The 20,913-nt window shown below is 37.3% G+C and overlaps 1 protein-coding gene across 5 annotated transcripts in view; it reads left to right on the forward strand.

Moving 5' to 3' along the window:
- ARL15 (ADP ribosylation factor like GTPase 15) overlaps positions 1-20,913 on the forward strand; it is a 229,220-nt gene that overhangs the window by 7,999 nt on the left and 200,308 nt on the right. For 2 of the 5 annotated variants that reach the window (XM_030004113.2, XM_041120873.1), the window contains exons 2-3: positions 4,022-4,037; positions 6,638-6,694. The exons of 1 other annotated variant lie outside the window; for it this stretch is intronic. In XM_030004113.2, coding sequence (XP_029859973.1) covers positions 6,641-6,694 — 54 coding nt within the window. In that variant the 5' untranslated portion in view covers positions 4,022-4,037; positions 6,638-6,640. Of the gene's footprint in view, positions 1-4,021; positions 4,038-5,967; positions 6,017-6,637; positions 6,695-20,913 lie in introns of those variants that run through there. 2 more of the 5 variants (XM_030004114.2, XM_030004115.2) reach the window with 2 other exon arrangements.

Consider the following 20,913-nt stretch of genomic DNA (forward strand, 5'->3'; position numbering starts at 1 on the left):
TTCTGAAGTTTTGTGATTATGTGAGGATATCAGCTTTCCATTAACAAAAGTAGTATTTTTGGTTTCAAACTTAAAAGCACTAATGTGGGCCTGAACAGCTGTAAAGCCATAAGGAGAAAAACATATGCAGTACTTAAAATCTTGTGATTGTTTGGGTTTTGGCTCATAATACTCTGGAGTATTTTGGTTTTGCTTTTTTTTTCACTGTGTTTGCAGCAAAACTTTCTGAAGTGCAAACTGTCTGACTGTATAAAAGTCCTTGGGGATACAAATAAGGTATTTGCAATTGAATAAGAGGTTGGCTCATCTCATGTTGGAGCTCTTCAGAGTACAGAACTTTTCTTTTGTCTCGCTGGCAGCCTGATAAGGTGACTATTGCAATTGCCAACAGGAGGGTGTGAGTAGCTTCCTGCTATCTGAGGAAGAGACACAAAGCAGGAAGTCTAGCTGACAGGTCCTCTTTATGTTTAGATGCAGTCCTGCCCTACAGCTTTGTTGCTTTTAAGGACAAACAGCAAGAAGAACATGAATCTTTGTACAATGCTTTGCTTTTATGGTATCTGTTTTGGTGGAGCAGTAGAAGAAAAATTTGTTCACAGGACCACATTAGCTTTTGACATTGGAGAGTCTGGGGAAGCAAGATGGCATCCAAGAGCCAGTAGGAACTGTTGATATGGGGGAAGTGAGTTTGCAGACTTGTTTTTTTTTTCTTGTTATGACTTGGAGGTTTTGGATGGAAGAAGCATCTGTTTTCTATGTTTTGTTAGCTTTTACAGCAACTACTGCCTAGTCTTTCTTTGTAAGATTTTGCCTCTAATAGAGATGAAAAACTTTGAAGCAATTAAAAATGAAGTAATCGTTCTGTAAACTGTCAATAGTAAGTTTCATAAATGAGCATCGATGGAGCTGCTGTGGCAGTGAATAAGAGGGAGAAGAGAATGCAGACATTACAAGGGAATTTAGTATTTGTGTTTAGTTGTATAAACTGCATATGCTTTGGATGGGCTGATGCAGAGACAAATATTAAGGCTGCATATTGAACCTGGGAAAAAAATCATAGTACTCCTCTTGATATTAGTAATAAAATGGCAGATGAAATTCAGTGTTGATAAATGCAAAGTTGTGTATATTTATAGCAGAATTCACATGGCAATACAGATGCATGGGTAGGCCCTAAAATACCATCGTGGCTCAGGAAAGGGAAAGAGGATCCTTCTTTAAAATGTCATCTCAACCCCAATGTCTGTCAACAAGTTCAGAGTATTAAGAAGGAAAAAGAAGGAGAAATCTCATTTTTACACTGCTTAAATGTACGGTTTGCTATTGTCTTAAATGCTACATTTCTGGCTGTACCATCTCAAGCAAGAGTACTGTAAAACCAAAGAAAATACAGAGAAGGATGACACGGTAATTGTAAGAAAACAATTGCTTCCATACAACGAGGGATTAAATAGTTACAGCCCTTCAGTCTGAAGAAGAGACAGCTGAATGGTGTGGGGAGTCAATATTATAGGCATGTTTGAAATCATAAAGAGAGGCTAAATAGGCAATAAGTAATTTCTCCCAGTAGAAGAACTCGATGACAGTTACAATCCAGTCACTTCTTTTTCCCATGAGTGTAGTTGAATTCTGTGTCTCACTTGTGCAGTAACGTTAGGGCGGCCAAAATGAGTAGACTATGAATTTGTACAGTGTCTTGGAAGACAGGTCCATTGCAGGGGAGTATTAAACATGATGTTCAGATGTGATGGTAGGTTTGTGGAGATCCTGAAGCTGGGATTGCTGGAACCTGAGGCTGTGTCCATGAGATGTGATTCCCTGTATGTCCTGGTGCTTATGCTGTGTGCTAAAAACCTCCATCCCTCCTCATTGAGTGGACAGCCAGATCTAGTTCCAGAACAGGAAACTGCAGTTAGAAAATGGAGGTACTCTGGATAGTGTCCAGGAGCACTCCCCAGTGTAAGCAGAATTGCATTGACTGCACAGGTGAGACTTTATTCAGAGGGATTTATGAAGATACTTAATCTGCTCCAGGGACATGTAGCTAAAGTGTTCCTTCTGCTTGGAGGTGCTGCCTTGACATACGAGCAGAGGCTGTTGGCCTTCCAACATTTGTATCCTAACCAATTTATGACTTTATATGTAAGGCCCACAACACTGAGTGAACCTGAAACTGAATTGACAGCCTGTGTAGAGTGCAGAGTGATGATGCACTCTACAGTGAGTGATCCCTTCTCCCAGTGCTTTATTCTTACCTAGAAACTTGCATAATTTCAGGTTTCACCAAGGCTGGAGAAAAGGTACAGAATTGTTGACCAATGTCTGTGCTGTTCCTGCAGCTATTAATTTTGTGTTGGCTAATCTGCATCTTTCTCTGTCAGAACTGTTGCAGTCTGGGAAACAGTTGTGGAAAACTGTTCTAGTGAGAATATTACTGAAAAGAGGGGAGAGCATTGTTCTCTGGTGCATCCACTTGATTACTTTTTATGATGACAAGAGAGTTCTTGGATCCAGTCCTACTTCCTGTTCGCATATCATTGCCTTTCTATCAGCATCAGGTTTCTTCTAGTCTCTAAACTCAGAATTATTTTGCTAATGATTACGTACAAGAAGGTTGGTATTTTAAAAATCTAATTATTCAGCATTAAAGGAGAATATGAAAATATTTTGTGTGTCTTTTATCCTGAGAACTGTATTAAAAAACAATTTGGGGAGTTTAAATTAGAAATGTTATTAATGGAATGTGCTAGAGGTCTGTGACATCTTGTGCAGAAAAAGGAGCCTTTGGGTTACTTACTACTTGGAGCTCAGTACACAAGCTTAGCAAACAGCAGTTCTGGTCAAAGTTCCTGCTACCTGTACTGTAGCATAGTTGTGTGTGATTTTGAGTACCTACATGTCCTTTAAAACACATAAGCACTGAGAATTTCTTTCAGGCTCCATACATATAGGTACCTTAAAATCTGCATATTGTTTACACTTGTATTGCTAATTTTCACATTTCTTATGGACCACTTCTTTATAAATGAGCAGGAGGGCATCTTAATCTTTATTTTACTAAAGACACATATCACCAGAAGAAACCCAACAACTTCCTTCTCTCATATTGCTTTGTAGTTTTGTGGTCTTGGAACTATACTCAGTGCTGTAATTTATTTAGGATTATGGCAAAACAAGCTGAGGTCAAGGTGAGTATTTCTGTTGGTTGGCAGAATTGAGGATACCCAGCTCCTGCAGTTGTGTGTAAGGTGTCGAGCTTTATGTGCCTTTTCTGAGAAGCTGATTAGGATCCCTCCTCCCCTTTTGCCCACCAAGGTTCTTGAAACTAGTGCTTTTAACTCGGTGGTTGCAGCTTTGAAGTGATCAGTTGCAGAACATGCTCTAATTAATCTCTTCAAAATTTGCTCTCTTGTAAATATTATGGGTAGGAATTTAATTTTGTATTTGCTGAAGATATAGATATTAAACCAACAAATTTGTGCAGTTGCAGACCACTGTGTGCCTGTGTCAGAGCTGTATGAGGTTTTTTTGTTTTGTTTTAAACACCAAATATGGAAACTATTTTGTACTATTATATTTGTATTGATAGCTGAATGCTTGAAAAAATGGACAAATGCTTGTTGTGAACGAAAGGTTGCACAGCTGCAAGGCAGACGTCTTTCTAAGTCATTATGAAGAGTCATGTTTTTACAACATATGATTAAAATGACAAAGTTTGGGGCAAATATGTATGTTAGCCATGAGTTTAGTTTCCAGCTGGAGAAATTATTTAATGTTTGTGAGATGACCCTTTGCCTAAGCAGAATAATGCCTATTGGCAGAGATGCATGCTTGTGGTGTTTGACATATTTGACCTGATGACTGCTTTTCTCACGTTAGGCATGTTAAGTGACTTGTGTTAAGAAAAAGTCTTTGTAGAATTGTATCAAACAAGGTATCTTTATTTTGTAATCTTTGTAGGTATATTTTTACATGACTTTTTTTCTTTTACTTTCATGCTTACCATGTAAAATCCTTTCAGAAAGCAACAATAAACTGTAAGTAAATTAAATGCAAATTCTCCAACAATTGTTTTGTTCCCTGATTGTATGGTCCAAAATAAGCTGCAAAACCAAAGTAATGAAAGATTAAAAGCATCAAGAATAAATTCCCCATAGTAGCAGCAGATTATCATATATGTTGTAATTCAGTGATCAGAGTGGTAGTCTGTAGGATAGTATCACTAAACATCTAATTATTTATATAAGTTCCTGATGCTTTTTCAGTGATTAAACTGAAATAATATTGGGGGGAATGTAATTTTTTTTTGGGGGGGACGGCTGAATATAAGAGAGAAGCTAAGAACAGCATTGGAATTAATGAGCTTTTTTAACACTATAGACTGCAGATCATAAGCATTTTCTTGGAGGCTTGGGGAAGGGAGTCGCTTAACATTTCTTTGGGGAATGCATAGGGGAAACATTCACTGGTACCATATGTGACAGTAGGAAGGGGAGATGATTTTAGAATTCATGCCTTGTAATAGCGTGTTGATTTCAAAACATTAATAGTAGCAAATCCAACAACAGATGAGTAAGGTAACACAGATGTAGCTTGCTTTTTTCTACTGAAGCAAGAGTCCACAGGCACTACCTGGGGAATTGGAAGTGCAGCTTAGTTCTCCCATGAATGTATAGTGTGGAAGTAATGAACAAAAATTAAAAAAGGAAGACAATTTATAATGCTGTGCTTGTCTAGAATAAAAGCAAACTATATACATTGAGAAGCTAATGGTTTGCTGCTGCTGCATCTTTACTTCCCTTGCCATCTGAAATAATCTTTTACTTTGTATATAAAATTGTGTCTACCATCAACATAGAATCTGTCATGATACTGAAAATACAAATCACTGTATCACCCTGTGTTTAAGTATGGGCTTAAACTGCAGTAGACTCAAGTTAAACATTAGGAAACTTTCTAGTAGGGAGGGTAATGAAGCACTAGGCTAGATTGCTTGGGGAAGTCATCCATCCCTGGAACCTTTGGAACAAGGTCTGCAAATACTGTCAGAAGGGGTCTGGGTATGGTTTATAACCCCACCCCACCACTTTCTGTAACATAGGATTTCTCAAAGTCAGTTCTATTCCTATTTTTCTGTGACTTTTTTTCTGTGGGAAACTCAAAGCACAAGTCATAGAATTGGATGTTTGTTCTGAAAGCTGGGGGGAAAAAAAAAAAAAAAAAAGAAAGAAAAATACCCTGGCAATTTAAATGGTGTTTTGAAGCAGCATTTCCTTGTCAGTAATAATATTCTAGATTGCTTCCAGTAAGAAAAGAAAATCAAGCATGCTGTTGAAGTTTGCTTTCAGGTTTTTGTGCTGTGCTTTTTGACTTTCAGACACAGTGAAATACTGTTTGTTTAAAATTTAAATGTGAGAGTTACAGACGAAGAAAAACGTTGGTACACATTTTTTTATTACTCCTAATTCATAAGAGCTGCTCTTTTAATTTTTGAAGTCACAATTCTGATTGAATGGGTAATTCAATTGTGGTGTTTTTTTTTTGGGGGGGGGGGGGAGAGGTTAGAAAGCAGAGGCCAAAACCAAAAAGTTTTCACTGATACTGTTTAAAGTCTGTAGCATTCAGCACTTCACCTTCAACATCTTAAAATACATGCAGGTGATGTCTGAACTTGTTAAACATATAGTAAAAATGTTCCACTTGATTGCTTTAATTTTTGCTTACAGTGACTTCTCAGATACCTTACTTAAAGTAATTCCTCAATTACTCTTCTGAATAAATCATTGTAAATCTGGTTTATTGTACTTGACTGTATACAAAAAATGGCAAGCCTACAATAGGTTTTATTTTGGTGTTCGGGAATTGCATTTATTTTCTGGCTTCTTTATGCTATTTAAAGAAGGTGTTTTTCATCTGTTTCATCAGAAATTCATAGTCCATCCTCAGCCTCTCTGGGTGACTGCAGAAGACATAGAATTGTGGCACCACAACATATTGGAAGTTGAGTGAGTTGAGGGTAAAAACTTTTAATATGATTATTCACAGCTGTAAGAGCAGAGTAAATAAAATATTCAAGACAGTAGAGAGTTCTATTTTGAACATGAAAATCTCAGAAAACTAAAGGAGTATGACTTCAGAAATGTGGGAACATCAAATTTTATGCATTATTTTGATATATAGAGGAAGAGAATTTGAATGATGATACAAGGAGAGAAGAACTATAGTATCTAAACATCGAAGCTCTTTACAGTCCACTAAGAAGCCAAAAAGCACATTGCTCTATTAAAATGTCTCTTGCAGGTTGTTTTTAAACCAGAGTAGATGGGACTGAAAGCTTGCATGCAAAATGTTGATGTTCTGTACAGGCATTTTGGGGAGCATTAGGTAATTTGAGGCCTATAATGAAATACTGAATTAGTAAGTGTAATGGTGTTGGTAGCTCCTTCTGTATGAAAGGTAGGTATCTGCATAATGTGAATTTATATGGCATTTTTCTCACCTTGTTTAATACGGCCTTACAGAAGAAAAAGTAATATACCATGAGGTGTTTCTTTCAGGGGAGAGGGGAGAGATGGGAAGAAAAACTAATTCTTAATAAATAGCATTCTTGGTAATGTCTTTATTTTAATTTCTTTAGACTATGTCTGAATGTATCCAGCTCTCATTTGCTGTTTGTAGAATTGGCATTTACACGGTAAGGCAATGTTCCAACTAACTAAATAATTTTTGTTAGTGTTAATGCCATTTGAGTGAAAAGAAGTTAGTTTTTTGGGATCAGGATTAAGCAGTGCAGTTAGCAAAAGGGATTTGTCATATTAGTTTGCATAAACAGACTACAGCATGGTTTTGTCCTGTCAAAGAGTTAATAATACCAGGACAGAGAATGTATTCTCCACTTCTTAATTAAAAAGGTAAAGAAAAATTCAGCCAACCTCTTAAGCTATAAGAAAATTTAGAATTCATATGTATCAGCTGCTGAGAATTCTAGGCTAATGTAATTGCTGAAGGGTTTGTATACATTTGCTTTTAAATATCCGTGATGTTTGAGTAATGTCATATATTAAACCGTGTTAGCTAAATGCACATACTGTCTGGAGTGCCTTAATATTTTCCAAATGCTGTTATGTTAAACTTCCCAAACGTTAATTAAGTTATATAAAAGAAATATGAGGTTTACTTCAAATATATGTCCCAAATATGCTGTTACTCTTTTTGCTGCTGCCAGTCATTCCAATTAATGATAACAGTTAAATGAATGGCGTGTTTCATAGAAATTCATTGTGTAAGCTCTGCTTAATTGTTTAATATAACATTGTGTAAGCAGAGCTTACACAATATATAAGACACTTGCTCAAATCATGCTTCAAATCCTGGAGCTTTTGGAGTGGGAGTGCTGCTTCTACTGTTAATACTTTTCAGGAGGAAGCCTGGCACATACCACTTCCTCTTCTGTTGGGCTGTACAGTCAAAAGTAGGTTACTTTTGAACAACTGTGAGGACTATGTACCACCTCAGTCTTACCTGAGGACAGAATTGCAAAGCTTAACATTTGCTTTTATTCTCAGAATTTGGTTCCATGTAGGGTTTAATATCTGCTTGAATTTTTCTCCTGTGCCATTTGCGTGCATTCAGTTTTCAACATCTAAAAGACTATTTTCTAAATGATAGAAAATAACAGATTTGGGCAATATGGACGAAATTCTCATGGAGGAAACTGCTACTTGCAAAGTCAAAGGCATATTTTCCTGTGGTATTTTTAGTTCCGTATGAAGACTTTCTCTCTCTAAATGCCTATGTGATAAGAGTATGCTTATCTTGAAGGATCAGAGAGGGTTACAGTATGAGGTTTTAATAGCTGCAAGGTATACAAGCCATCTGCCAGCTCTTTAGAAGGCTGTAGTAAGCTGTCCAAATTAATTTGAGAGGATGTCCAAGTATAAATGTTGTGTAGTGCAGAATTGGGTATAAGCAGTTATAATGAATAGCAAAATATAGCCTCTGACAATAATTGGTTCTGGTTTAGTTTAAAATAGGTAAGTGTGGTGCGTATACTGCAGTGCACTGCAGAGTTGTGGTAGCTGCAGTTATAGTGATAGTTGAGTAACTGATACCTCATTGTGACCTTTTGGGCAGCTAATATTTAATTTCATCAAACATTTTAAATTACAAAATATAAAGAACTAGCTTCATTTATGAAAATGCTGAAAGGAACTGATTTTATTGACTGCTGGTACTTAAGGGAGGAAGGTGAAGAAGATGATGACTAGGCTTCAGAGCATCCAGAGGTGCACTGTTGTGGCCACAGTGTAGAGGGAAGACATGCATCCTATGTAAGGTGCATTTGAGGGCTAAAATAGTTCCTTTAGGAAAATGCTAGGTGCTGAGAGTACTTGCTTATATAGGAATGCCTGTCATTGGAAAGGACAGTTTCAGGTGATCTGACTGCAGAGTGGGTTTGGACAGCTTTGGTGTCAGAGTAAAGGTGGAGGCCTGCTGAAGTGAGAGCTATGCAGCAATGCAGTGTGATGGTTCTCCCTCTGCACTGCTCATGCTCTGTCATGTAACTCAGTCACTGGATTTGTTGCTTAGGTGTGCGAGCAGTTTGGCAGCTACCAAGTATGGTGCTCCCTACTGATGTCAAGAAGCAAACCACAAAACTCCAATTCGTATTTCCCATTTAATTAATTCCTTATATCTTGTATTGTGTGCTTTCTACTGCATGCTGTTTCTAAGATTTAATAGATTTTTTTTTTTTGTTAATTGATTGATTTTTATCCAAAAACTAAGCAGTCTCTCAAATGCCAGTCCTTACCAGTACCATGTCTTCAGTTTGTACTGTATTACTTGGACACTTCCTGTTCTGCACGTCCTCAGTCCTCTTTGTACAGTGCTGCACGTATCTTGCAAAGGCTCTTAGTCCTTTGGACTACAGACATCTCAATTGTTAGTCTGTTATCAAGCTGCTTATCAGTAACACTCCTGAGCACCCATTACTTTAGCTGTACTACTCCATTAAATAGGCTTCCTGCTTTTCAGGCCTGTGCGGATTATGAGATGGAGGAAGGGTTTATATAGTTATCTGTGGCAAAAGACCCATGCCGCCTTCAGCTACCATGACTAAGAGGATGAAGCTTTGTTGTCTTGAGCTCGGAAAAACATAGATCTTTGCAAGAGCACAGAAAGAGATGTGATGACCATTTTGGGGAATTAAACCAGATGAGATTACTTAGAAGTGTATACCCTCAAAGGGGGGAGTAGAAAAGCAGAGGTGATTAATATAAAAACTATAGATATTTGTAAGGAGCTGAAGTTGAACGATGTGTATCCTAAAATTAAAATGTTATTATAAACTTAAGTGAAAACTTTTGGGATTAAAAAACCAGCCAACCAACCAACCAACATAAAACTCCATTTCCTCTGTGTGTTTTACACAGCTAGTACCTTCTGGCAGAAGTACCAGTCTTTTCAGACACGCTTCTTCTTCTTCCAACATACAAGTGTCTGAGATGCGTCAATTGGAAGTGTGGGAACAGACAGATAAATTGCTTCTTGAATCTTCATGACTGTGGAGATTTTAAGCATACGACAGCTTGTAGGAAAGCTTATCGTTATATTATCATTAACTTCCTTTCTGTTTCTGATTTAATTTTCTTAGCTAGGTAAAAATCCTAATACAATAATGATGGAAAGTTCAACCTACATGAACTTCAGAGGAAAAATAATCCAAAGTTTGTTGTCTTTTATAATGGTGTGTTTGCCGCCTTTATAGATACTTCGGACTCCACCTCAGAAATGCTGTGCATGATCGTATGCCTACACGTCTTCTCTGGAAGGTTCTCTCATACGCTGTAATAGGCTTTGAGACTTTTTTTCTTCTCAACTGTTTGCATACAATAGTAAGCTTTTTTGAACAGGGGTAATAAGGTATTCTTTCCTCTCCCTACCCCCTAAGTATGACTCTAGGAATAAGCAAAAAGTAATTTTTGTTTTGGATAACAAGGACAGAAGCCTATTCAGTGGTACCATTCAGAAAAACTAAGGAGGCTTAGTGGAAGTGTGGTCCTTTGCTGGTATGCATTAGAAAGAAAAATACTGGGAAACAACATTTTCCCTTCTCAGGAAATTGGAAAGCAACAGTTTTCCTTGATTGCAAATATGTCATCAATAGATAAACAATTAGAAAACATTTAAAAACAAAATAATGATAACAAAAAGCTCTCTGTAGAGCTTTCTGCTTTGCAGATGCTGGGTATGGCAAAAGTGATGCAGTCTAGCAGCGTTGCATCAATGTTGGCATCTTCTTCCTGAAAATGATGAGTAATGGATATTTTGGTATTAGTAGCCTCTTGCTTGGCTTGAATTTGTGCAGTAAGGTGTGGAAGTAAATGGTGCATTTATACAACTGTGCTTACTATAGTTTATATATGGTAAGTACAGTAAATGATACAAATGTGCTTTTAGTTCCCTGGTTTACTTTGGATTAACTTACATTTGTCTTTGTTTATAATGATAAATTCATGTCTTGAAATGGTTTGACTGGAAACAGCTGGTATACTAAGGAATTTGCCTGACATTAGAACAAAACAGAAGTAACATTTATCCATGAAGTGGTGGAGGAGAAGCTCTTAAGAGAAGAGAAGCCAACTGAGGCAATAACTAAAGGCAGTCACGGAATAGGAGGTAATCATGGGAACATGTGTGGAAAGTTCAGGAGCCTGCCTGTGACTTACAGTATGGAAAGCTTCCTGTGAGACTCTTCCCCTCCCCGATGTGGTTTCCCATTGGAAAATGCAAAGTTAAAAGTAATAACAGCTCATATAGCATATCCTGTCTGCTCCTCCCTTTCCCATGTCGTGTCCTTGACATGAGCAGCAAAACAAAGGCACAAAAGGGCAGCAGGAAAAAATTCTTTTATGTGTTACCCTTTGGGAAATGTGGACAATTCCATTCACAATCACTGTTGATATTCTGTGGGTAGGCTGCTGGAAAGGAAAGGTACAAATATTTTCTACTTCTAGCCTTAAATAAAAGGTGCTTGCTGTCACCAGAGTCTTGGCAGTGACTTGCAGCTGATGGGAGTATGTCCCGTTTGTTGTTGCAAATCTGTAGTCAAGCTGCTTGAACCATGCTGGTTGTGGTGTGCATTGCTACCAACCTGAACAGGAGAAAGAGCAGCAGAATGTTCTGATGCACATGTTGTTTTGTGCATGTGAATGTTGGATACACTGTGGATTTTTTTGCTATGAGGCTTTCCTTTCTACTTTTCTGAAATAAAGAAAGAATTGTGACTTTTTTTTTTTTTCCAAATGGGGAAAGTAAGGACAGGTGAAGTGGGAAATCATCAAGGCTGGGCCAGGAGTGAGGATCAGAATACAAATCTCTACCCTTTCTCTTCACAGAGTTCACTGGTTACAGTAAACTGTAGTCGAAATTGCTGAGCAGCCTCTCCTTGTGGCCAGAGCTAACGTTACCTGCTCAAAGAGGTCAGCAGGTCGGTCCAACCAAATGCTGCTGCAACAGCATTACTTCCCTGAGCTATTAAGTGATACACACTGTACTTACAGCCCTTTGACAACCTCTGGCAACTACTAATTGATATCACTGGAAAAGGTATGGTTTGCCACTTTGACCTGTTACTTTGTGTCAGAATGAAATGTCTGTTTGACAAACTTGCAGGCTGCAAATAGAGCTTTATCCTGAACTAGGAACATTATGAGCTCGGGTTGTGTTCCTCCTGATAGTCTCTACTGTCCATGGCCCCTGCCTGCCCTAGAAAACAGCAGTGTTGTTCCACAGACCATTAACTTTAGGGAGGACTAGGAAGAAAGCCCAGATCCTCATTACAAGAGTCTCAAATCGTTCCTGTTCAGACAAGTTGCTGTTCACTTGTATTTATCAAAGCTATGTGGTTAGTTATCCTGTACATAAACACTGTTTTGCATCTTCCCTTTGGAAGTCAGGATTCCTGATCTTCGGTGTTGCTGTCTTTCCAGAAAATCGCTGTGTAATGTGCTGGCAAAATGTCATGGTTTGCCTTCAGTGGCTGGCCTTCAGTGGCTGGTCTGCATGAAAGATAAACTACTCCTATAGGCTCAAGTGATGCAGGGGGTGATTGCGTGAGCATGGAATTTTTCTGATGGCCTCTGCTGAGCATCCTTTTTTTGTACAGTTTGCAAAGTAGCCTCTTTAATTATAAAAATAAAAAATAATTCTTTTAAATGAATGATAGATTTAAAATGTAAATTGCAAGTACATTGCAAAGCAAAGGTATTCAAAGTCCTGACAATCTCCTATAAAACATACCACATGCTTGAAATTTGAGCTGCCCTGTGACTGTGGACTCGGAAAGACGGCAGTGGGGCATGTTGAATTACTAAGTGGCAAGTGTACAAACCCAGCACTTAGCTGTATCATTTGAATTATTGAGGGGCCAAAAAGACTAGAAATGGCTCTTCAGTGAAAGTGAATTTTTTCTTTCGCATTCTGTAGTCCAGGGGTTGGGTCTGTGCATAGCCTTGAGGTTTGCAAAAATCAAGTTAATTTGCAAGGATTCCTGGAGTCTGGCTGGGCAATTCTAATTGTGGTGTAAGGTTGCCCTATGATTGTGCTAAAAGTTGCATGCACTGCTCTGTGGGTGTGCAGTCACATCCTCTACTTTGTACAGTTGCGTAAGTAAGAATCTAACAGGTGATTTGCAAGTGGAAATAGTAAGTATCAGTAGTATATACCATTTATAGTATTTGCATACAGCTATTTTAGTTGTATTTGTTGTTCTGTTGTTATACTCTTCCCAAAAGTGGTGATGCTTTTGAGTAATGAAATGTAGATTGTTTCTGGTTGGTCTGTGTTTGCCTTTAACAGCAGCTGCACAACCACATTTTATTAGAAATTATATTTCTTGCAGGATAATTACCTTTTTCACAAGACGTCATGTTACAGCAGGAGTGGGATCAGTCTGTTCATCAGGTCTTAGACTTGTTTTGGTACTGTGAGCTGAAAAGCTTGTCTGTTTACTTTAGACTGATAAAAGACTGCTTTTCCCTATGAATATGCTTGCACTGTATCCTGAGGGCATCAGTGATATGTTACTATTATGATTACTACTGTAAATAGTTCCAACTCTGTTTTCTGAAGACATCCTGCATTTGTTCAAGAATAGGTCTCTCTTAAGGGAAGAAGTCATACAAGTGGATAGTAGATTTTAAAAAAAAAAAAAAAAAAAAAAGGAAGTGCATCAAATGCCACAAAATTTCATCTGTTATGAATTAGCTTCTTTTGGGAAAAGACCCTTTTGATTTTCTCCATTAGTATGTATCTGTCCTTGGAGTTTTTAATGTTTCTCCTCACCATAAATTTGAAAATGTTTACTCAGGTGTTGAAGTTAGTTTTCAAAGTGGTCTGCTGAATTTCTTGCTGCTACAGCTTTTTTATAATTGTAGTCTGCTGTCTTCAAAATGCTTTGCGATTGTGTCCATGTGTAATTAAAGCCATAAATGCTTTTGGGAAGGCTGTCTACAGCATCCTTTAGATCCTTTTAAAGTAAATAGCCCTTTTTAGATCAGCCTTGTATTGCAATGTTTGTATTTTGATCAGTTTGATTATATTTCACACAAGTCTTAAACCTATTTATATTCTGTAATATGAAGACCTTTGAAGAGTGCCAGTTCATTTTTATTGGCAAGGATTTATATGGTACAAAATTGCATTGAATTTTTAATGGATTTATGTTGCTGGGTGTTATGTTGTTGAAGAGCAGAAAATGACAGTGTTTAATAGATACTGTAACTTCGTACAATGTTTCCATTGGTATGAATGTGTATAAATATACATACTTATGTTTGAAAAGGTAGCTTTTGAGTGATTAAGTGTATTAGCATCTCAAATGCCATTCTGGGCAATAGACTTCTAGGAACTGGTAAGATGTGAGAAGTGATATCAAGGATGTCTTGTGTCCTGGAAAGCTATCACATGGCATGCTATAACCAAGACTGTAAAATTCTGTTTCTGGTATTGTCACAATCACCTATGTGAATGTAGGCAAAAGTCTTGTACCTCCATTGCCAGCAGTATTTGTTCCAAGGCTTCCCAAACTTGCAACTTCAATTTCTTAGCTGTATTTAACACTTTAACAGTTAAAATGCTAGACCCACCTTGTTTGACTCAACCCTTTTGATGTCCTCATTAAGAGCACATGAGCACAAATTATCTGTTGTGCAGTTATTTTATTAAATATTGCACCTCAGGCCAAAACATAACCTACCCTTTTTGCTTATCTTCTTGCTCTTTGAGGAGCAGTACTCCTGTGTGCTTTCAGTATGTTTGCTTCTTCATTGAAGAGAAACGTGTAGTGCAGTGCAGGGGCCTTCTTCAGGCCAAGTCATATGAAATACATCTGTATATCCTGTTTGAGATAAAAAGACATAGCAGAAGAGCTGCAAGACTGCACAGAGGTGATTTCATTTGCAGCATTTCTAGCTAGCACAAGGTTGAAGCCAAATACTCTTAATCTCTGACCATTCTGTGGCAGTGTGTCAGTTACCTGGTTTGGGAAACGTGCGTAACTCCCTCCTCTCCTCCTCAAAACTCCTGAACATCAGCCAGGTGGTGTGGTTCTGCATGTTTAAGTTTTTTTTGGTTCAGCTACTTATGGAATTACCTAGATGTAATCTGCTAATGTTTGTCCCTGTCTTTTCTCTTTCATGCCACAGTTCAGTTATTCATTATTTTATCTATTTTCTACACTCCCATCCTGTTCAGTTGTCCCTTAAGCATCCCATTTGTGTTCTTCACCTCTCTGATGTCATTCTACTTCATCCTGGCCTTCTCTGTTAGATCAGACTTCTTGCCACTGACAAAAATAATGTTTTTTATTCTGTACAACTCACTTCCCTTGTACCTCAGACTTGTTTCTTGGTGTTGCTTTATTAATTGCCCCCGGTTTTAGCACAGAGTGTTTTTACTTCTCCAGTTGTTTGTTGGGGTGAGTGGTGGTGGTGGAAGGGTATGTGTGCAGATGAAACATTTTGAGGTAAATTGTGTGCTAGAATCTCTTTCCTTCAAATACCATTAATAACAGTTTTTTGAAGCACTGTTCACACTGTAATGTAGTCAGACAACATACACTTCAATTTATGGAAGATGATGATTTGTTCCCTGAGTCTAAAACTGCATACATTTCCAAAACATGGGAGATTTTGTTTCTTAGCCAGGCCTGTGTTGTGTTAGTGTTCTCTTGAAGATCTGCTTACTTCATTTTGCTGTCATCTTGAATTATATGGAAGACATTCCAGTGCATTTCCGTGGATTATATACTCTTAAGTAATAACCGCTCCGTATAGGGTCATATCTCGAGGCCCGACAGAGGTTGATACTCTGTTCTATTCCTAGCGTAGTCTCCGCTGTGACAAGCAGGCTATAGGCAGATAGGGAATGTATCAAACACAGCAGTGTGTGTGTAAACCATGCAAGTTCTGTGCCGCATGCACTTCTTGTCGATGTGTGGAAAACAAGGTGGGATTTGTTGTGAAGTTGAACCTGTATAGACAAAAGATCCCGGCATGTTGAAGGGAAAGTGAAACGAGACTATAGAGTAGAACTTGACAAAGACTTTTGATTATTGACATCAAGGTTTGCGTTTCAGATGCTTTTGCCTTTTTAAGAGTTGTGTGTTGTTTTTTCTCTGCTTGAATTTATTTGCTGTGGAAGAGAACAAATCTACTACGAGAGGCTGAAAAGAGCAGGTTGGGTCATGTGGGATGTTAGAGGAAGTAGCTCTTGGTTTCAAGGGTTCTAAAATGCTTTTCACTGTAACATCTCACTTGACTTTGGACAAGAATGTAACTCGGAAAGGGATCAAGTGTGGAAATGCACACCTTGACATAGCAGATTAAAAAGCAGAGGCTACAGTAGCATGAGAACCCCAAATACCAGACCTCAGCCTTGCAGGCAAGAATAACATGGGGGTCATAAAATGGAGTGCTAAATCCAAATACCCCATGAATAAGAAGGCCAAAATGTATATATGTGTGTGTGTGTATATATATATATATATATATATATATATATATGTAAAAAAATAGTTGCTGTGGAATGCTCTATGCTGAGCCCATGGAAATGTAAGGCTCTAGGACTGTTGGATAATGAGCAAGAAAACCACAATAAAAGAAACTGAGGTTTTAGGTGTGTGTTCTGCTGAGCCTGTAATATAATGTAAATTAATCTTATATAAGCTATCACCTTCTAATAGTAATCTAGAGGATGGTAAAGCAGCTTCAGATGGAGAATATGAATAAAGCTCTTAGTAAGTATGAAATCTGAATGTATTTGAAAATGCCTGTGCAACTCTTCTTCATAATGGTTTTAATATTCTCTCTGCTTGTATTCCTGACTGTTGCAGCTAGTGGCTGAACTTTCAAACTTCCTGATGAGACACAAGCTAATTTTTTTTTTTTTTTTGGCAGGGTAAACTGAGGTGTAAAATGCAAACAACTTACTGATATTCCACAGCAAGTTCTAGACAAGATCTTGTGGTTCTGAATCACAGTACCTGGTATGACTGATGTCTGGGCATTTTATATTCTGACATTAGCCTTCTGCTTTTTTTTACTGTTGAAATTAGAACATAATTAGAAAAATACGTTGTGATTGAAAATCTGTTTCTGAATTCTAGCATGGGATTGAGAGAAGATAGGCTTGTTTTGTGACTTGTTTTGTGTGAGTTAGGGATTTTCCTTTTTAAAATTCTGTAGTGTAGGAAACTCTTTCCTGAGGAAGGAAGGTGTTAGTAATTTGCTCTATTTCTTGAATAATATTGCAAAGAATGCCATTTGGTTTCATGTTGTCACTACTCTGTCCTCCTTCTGACCTCTTTCAAGCTTTCTTTTCAGGGTTTCTTTAGGTGAGATAGGTGCACCAGATAAGCTGGCATCTTTTTTCTCTTAGCATCTGGTTCTAATTAAGTAACCATTTTTTCCATAGATGCTAACTGTGATATTGTATGTGACCAGGGTTCAGGATTTTCTATTTTTGATCCCCTGTTTCCTTCATTGCTAGAATATTTTTGTTAAAAAATTTGTTATATTTCAGCATGTGTATTGACTCCTTACCATAACAACTGCTGCAAGGAAGGTCGTCTGCTCTTAATAAGGAAAAAACATTCGGTGGAGAACTGAAAAGAGAGAGTGCATAGTAAATGTGGTGCCAAAACTTTTATTTATTTATACAAGTCATATATAGATTTTTACTGTTATATGCTCAATATATTGAACTATTGCAGATCTTTGTGTTGCTGTTTAGGCACTGGGCACTGCTGTATTCCTTAGCTCTTAAACTTGACTTCACTTACTTCTGAAGACTTTCTGATGGTTATGTCTGTGTTTTGTACTGAAAACAGATTCCTTATTTGAAGAGTAAGCTTTGATTCTTGGTGGAGCTTTGCAAGAGTTATTTGGGATACCAAAGAAGGTCTTTCTGTAAAGGTCTTTTCAATGGCTGTTTTGGGTTTGTCAAGGTTGAAAAGCCTCCATTTTAAAGAAGGGCTTAACAGAGAAAAGTGCTATATAGATAGGACAGATGAATTAATGGATTAATGTGTTGCTGATGCAAGATTTCATGGCACAGATTGGTAAATTGTAAGAAGCCTCAGAAACAGAGGGTCTGCCTTGATGCACAAATGATTCTGTTTTTCATATTCACATGATACAATCATAAAAATAGGTCTGAAAGGAGTGAGAGTCATCCAATTCATCCCTGGCTCAGAAGCAGGATGAGCTATGGCCAAACCAGTTCTGACCAGACTGGTTCTCTAAAAAACCCCAACAGATTCCATAATCTCCTCTGGCAATCTCTTCCTGAGCTCGACGAGCTATGCTCTTGTACACACTGTTTTTCTATGACCTAACTTAAATCTCCTGTTAATCTTTCTTGCTACAGTTTAAGCTCTTCTTTCTCTTACACATTGCAAACAGGTAGAAAAGTCTGTTCCTTTGTTGTTTGAAAATTGGTTGTTGAAGGCTTTTTAGCTTTCTGTAAGTTAACAGATGGGTCATTCAGTACAGAACCCCAAAGTTAGGACCAGAGTGAGGAGTTATTTGTGTGGCAAGTTACAGTTCAGAGGTGCTGCTTTGTAGCTCCCCTTTGTTCTTTCGCCTTATTTACTTCAATGTAACAGGACTCAGAAGCAGCTCATTTTCATGCTGAAGATTAATATTAAATTGCTTGATGAGGATCATTTACTGGGTAGGCACTCTTCTGTCAAGGGTACCTGGAAAGACTCTTAGAAGATAAGCTTCACCAATGTTAGCACTTGTTTCTATTGCCCAATAAAACCAACACAAATATACCTGGATGTTCCTAGAATAGTGGGTGAAACCACGAAACAGATTCAACATTTTTTTTTCTCTCCTCTTTGTTATAAGACTTACCAGTTGTGACTCAGCACCTCCTCTGTAGCAGTTGGGAAGTTACGGTTTTTACAGTGACAAGATTCTCTCCCCTGAAGAATAGTACACTTTGAATGAAAAAGCATTGTAAATGCTTCCATTATTGGATTGTAATTGGTTAACAGGGAACTTGAATTGCTATGAAATTAGACTTCAGGTCTTAACTTCTTGTATTACTTGCAGACCAATTATTTCCAGTGCAGCTGTTCTCTGTGATCTTTCACAGAAGGAACTCATTCTATTTCTGATTTAACAGTAAGGAAGTTGCTATGTAAAACCTGGAAGTCTGTTTATAGGGTTGAGTCAATATATGTGATTTTTATGGAATGTAGTGCTGTTTCTTTCTACAGCCAAAAACTGGTAAAGTTGAACAAATTTTAAGTTTAGTGCACATTCTGCTTGCATGCCACCAAAGGCCAACGACTGGCTGTTAGCCCTAGGGCTCTTGTCAATTGATCCAGGACAGTCTACCTGGTTGGATTTACAGTCTAATAGAATTATTTCTTGTTTGATTAAGCTTTTAGGAAGAGGCAAGACCTGTAGGGCTTTCAGTGAGAGTATGTTTTGTTGCTTGCATTAGAGAGGGTGAGGTTAATTCACTTTTTATGCATAGGCATTTATATGGTTATGGTGATTAAATTGTAAAGCGAAATAATTGGTGTTTGTTCAGATGTTTTTTGCTTCATATAAAATGAATTAAATGGTTTACTGCCTTGCTGTATTTGAAGGAGTAAACAAAGTACAGATTTCAAACCAGTGAAGGTGTCCACTTTTCTACTTACTGTTGTTTTCAAGTTTCTGTTTAGACTAATCTGCAGTCTAGAAAGTTTCTTTTCTGTCAGATTTGTTTGCTTTGGAGTTTATCCAAAAGGCACTTGCTTAAGTAGTTTCTCATGGCTTTTAGAAATCCCCATTCCAGTTGGGGAAAAAAAAAAAGTTTATATTAATCTAGGTACATAATTCATAATAAATTCTGTATGTTGTCCGTCTGTTTTATGTTTGCATAATAAATGAAGTATAATGTCTATTTAAAATTTTCAGATGCCTTCAGTAGCCATAGAATGTGCACTAAGAAATAGGTATCACTGTCAGAATGCCAAAAAATACTGTGAAAACGTGAATATTTCCAAGAGAGATATTTTTCTTAAAGAACAAGTAGCTGCATATTTTGAAGGATAAGTTGAGTTAGATTGCCCTAAAAATTCCAAATTATGCTTGGCTTCAGCTTTCAGTAACGCTGTGTTGCTCTCTCATAAAGTTGAGGGGTGGCAGTCAAAAAGGTTGTTAGATAAACCAGTGAGTTAGATAAACCAGCAAATAAAATGGTTATTTTAACACGTGTAAAACAAGATAGCTCTGGAATGCCTAAAAGTTAAGCATCTTTTTGTTGATCTTGTTGGTAACTATGAAGTTGATGTCATATGCAGGTTCTGACTGTGATAGGAAAATTTTCAGCTACACACCACAGGTATATGCAAATATAAGTGGTTTTCTAATGAAAAATTATTGCATTAATTTTAGAGGTCATGCTCCATATGTTACTTGATCTTCAGACAGTTCTTGCTATCTTTCATAGTGTTATGTTAACATAACATTAATTACAAAATTGTTTTGTAATCTCAAGAGAAAACAAAGGTTTTCTCTTAATTTGTAGTTTAATGATGTGGTCCTACTTACCAACTGCATTTGAATTAAAAGTTTCAAAATCTATTAGAAGTTCAGTAATTTTTCTTGGAGGACAGTTTCTTGACTTCCCTCACCAATGTGCTCTCATTGTGAGCTGAAGGTGCAAATAGCAGTACTCACCAAAGAACATGATTTTTGGTGCTGTCACTATCAAAATGGCAAAGCTGAGCTATGTCAAATCCAGCTGGTTCAGTATGTTTAAGAGATGAGACTGTGCAGCTGGTTTTAGAATCTCCTGACTTTGAAATGCCTGTATACAGTCTCTGAGCAGCAGTTCCAAATTGTTTTATGTGGTGGAATTAATGTTTGAGTGCTGCATTTTGGGGGAAAGTTAATGTTAATTCCCCTGTTTAAAACAGATCCCAACAAACAACCAGAAGTGGAATGAAGTTCAAGAGCAAAGAGAAGAAGCAGCAAGTTGTTTAGGGAGAAGAAAAAAAAATACTACACCCTCACCCCCCCCCACCCCCCCAGTGGAAGTGTGGAATGAATGCTCAAAGTAGGGTAAAAGCAAACCCAGAAAAATGAAAACCACGTGAATGAAAATCCATTTCCAAGCAATAAATTTCTATTGATTTTTTTTTTTTTTTTTTTTTTTTTTTTTTTTTTTTTTTTTTTTTTTGAGCAACATTTGTAAATAATTTGGGTTTGGGCTAGTTCCTGAACTGTAGAATTAAAACAGAGATATATCATGTTATTATATATTTATTATTATATATTTTATTATAAGACTTAATTTTGAGTGGCATCTTTATTTAAAATAAAGCCCAAGTATGCAAGACTGAGC

This window comes from Aquila chrysaetos, chromosome Z (genome assembly GCF_900496995.4).
Source record: "Aquila chrysaetos chrysaetos chromosome Z, bAquChr1.4, whole genome shotgun sequence".
Taxonomy (NCBI): Eukaryota; Metazoa; Chordata; class Aves; order Accipitriformes; family Accipitridae; genus Aquila; species Aquila chrysaetos.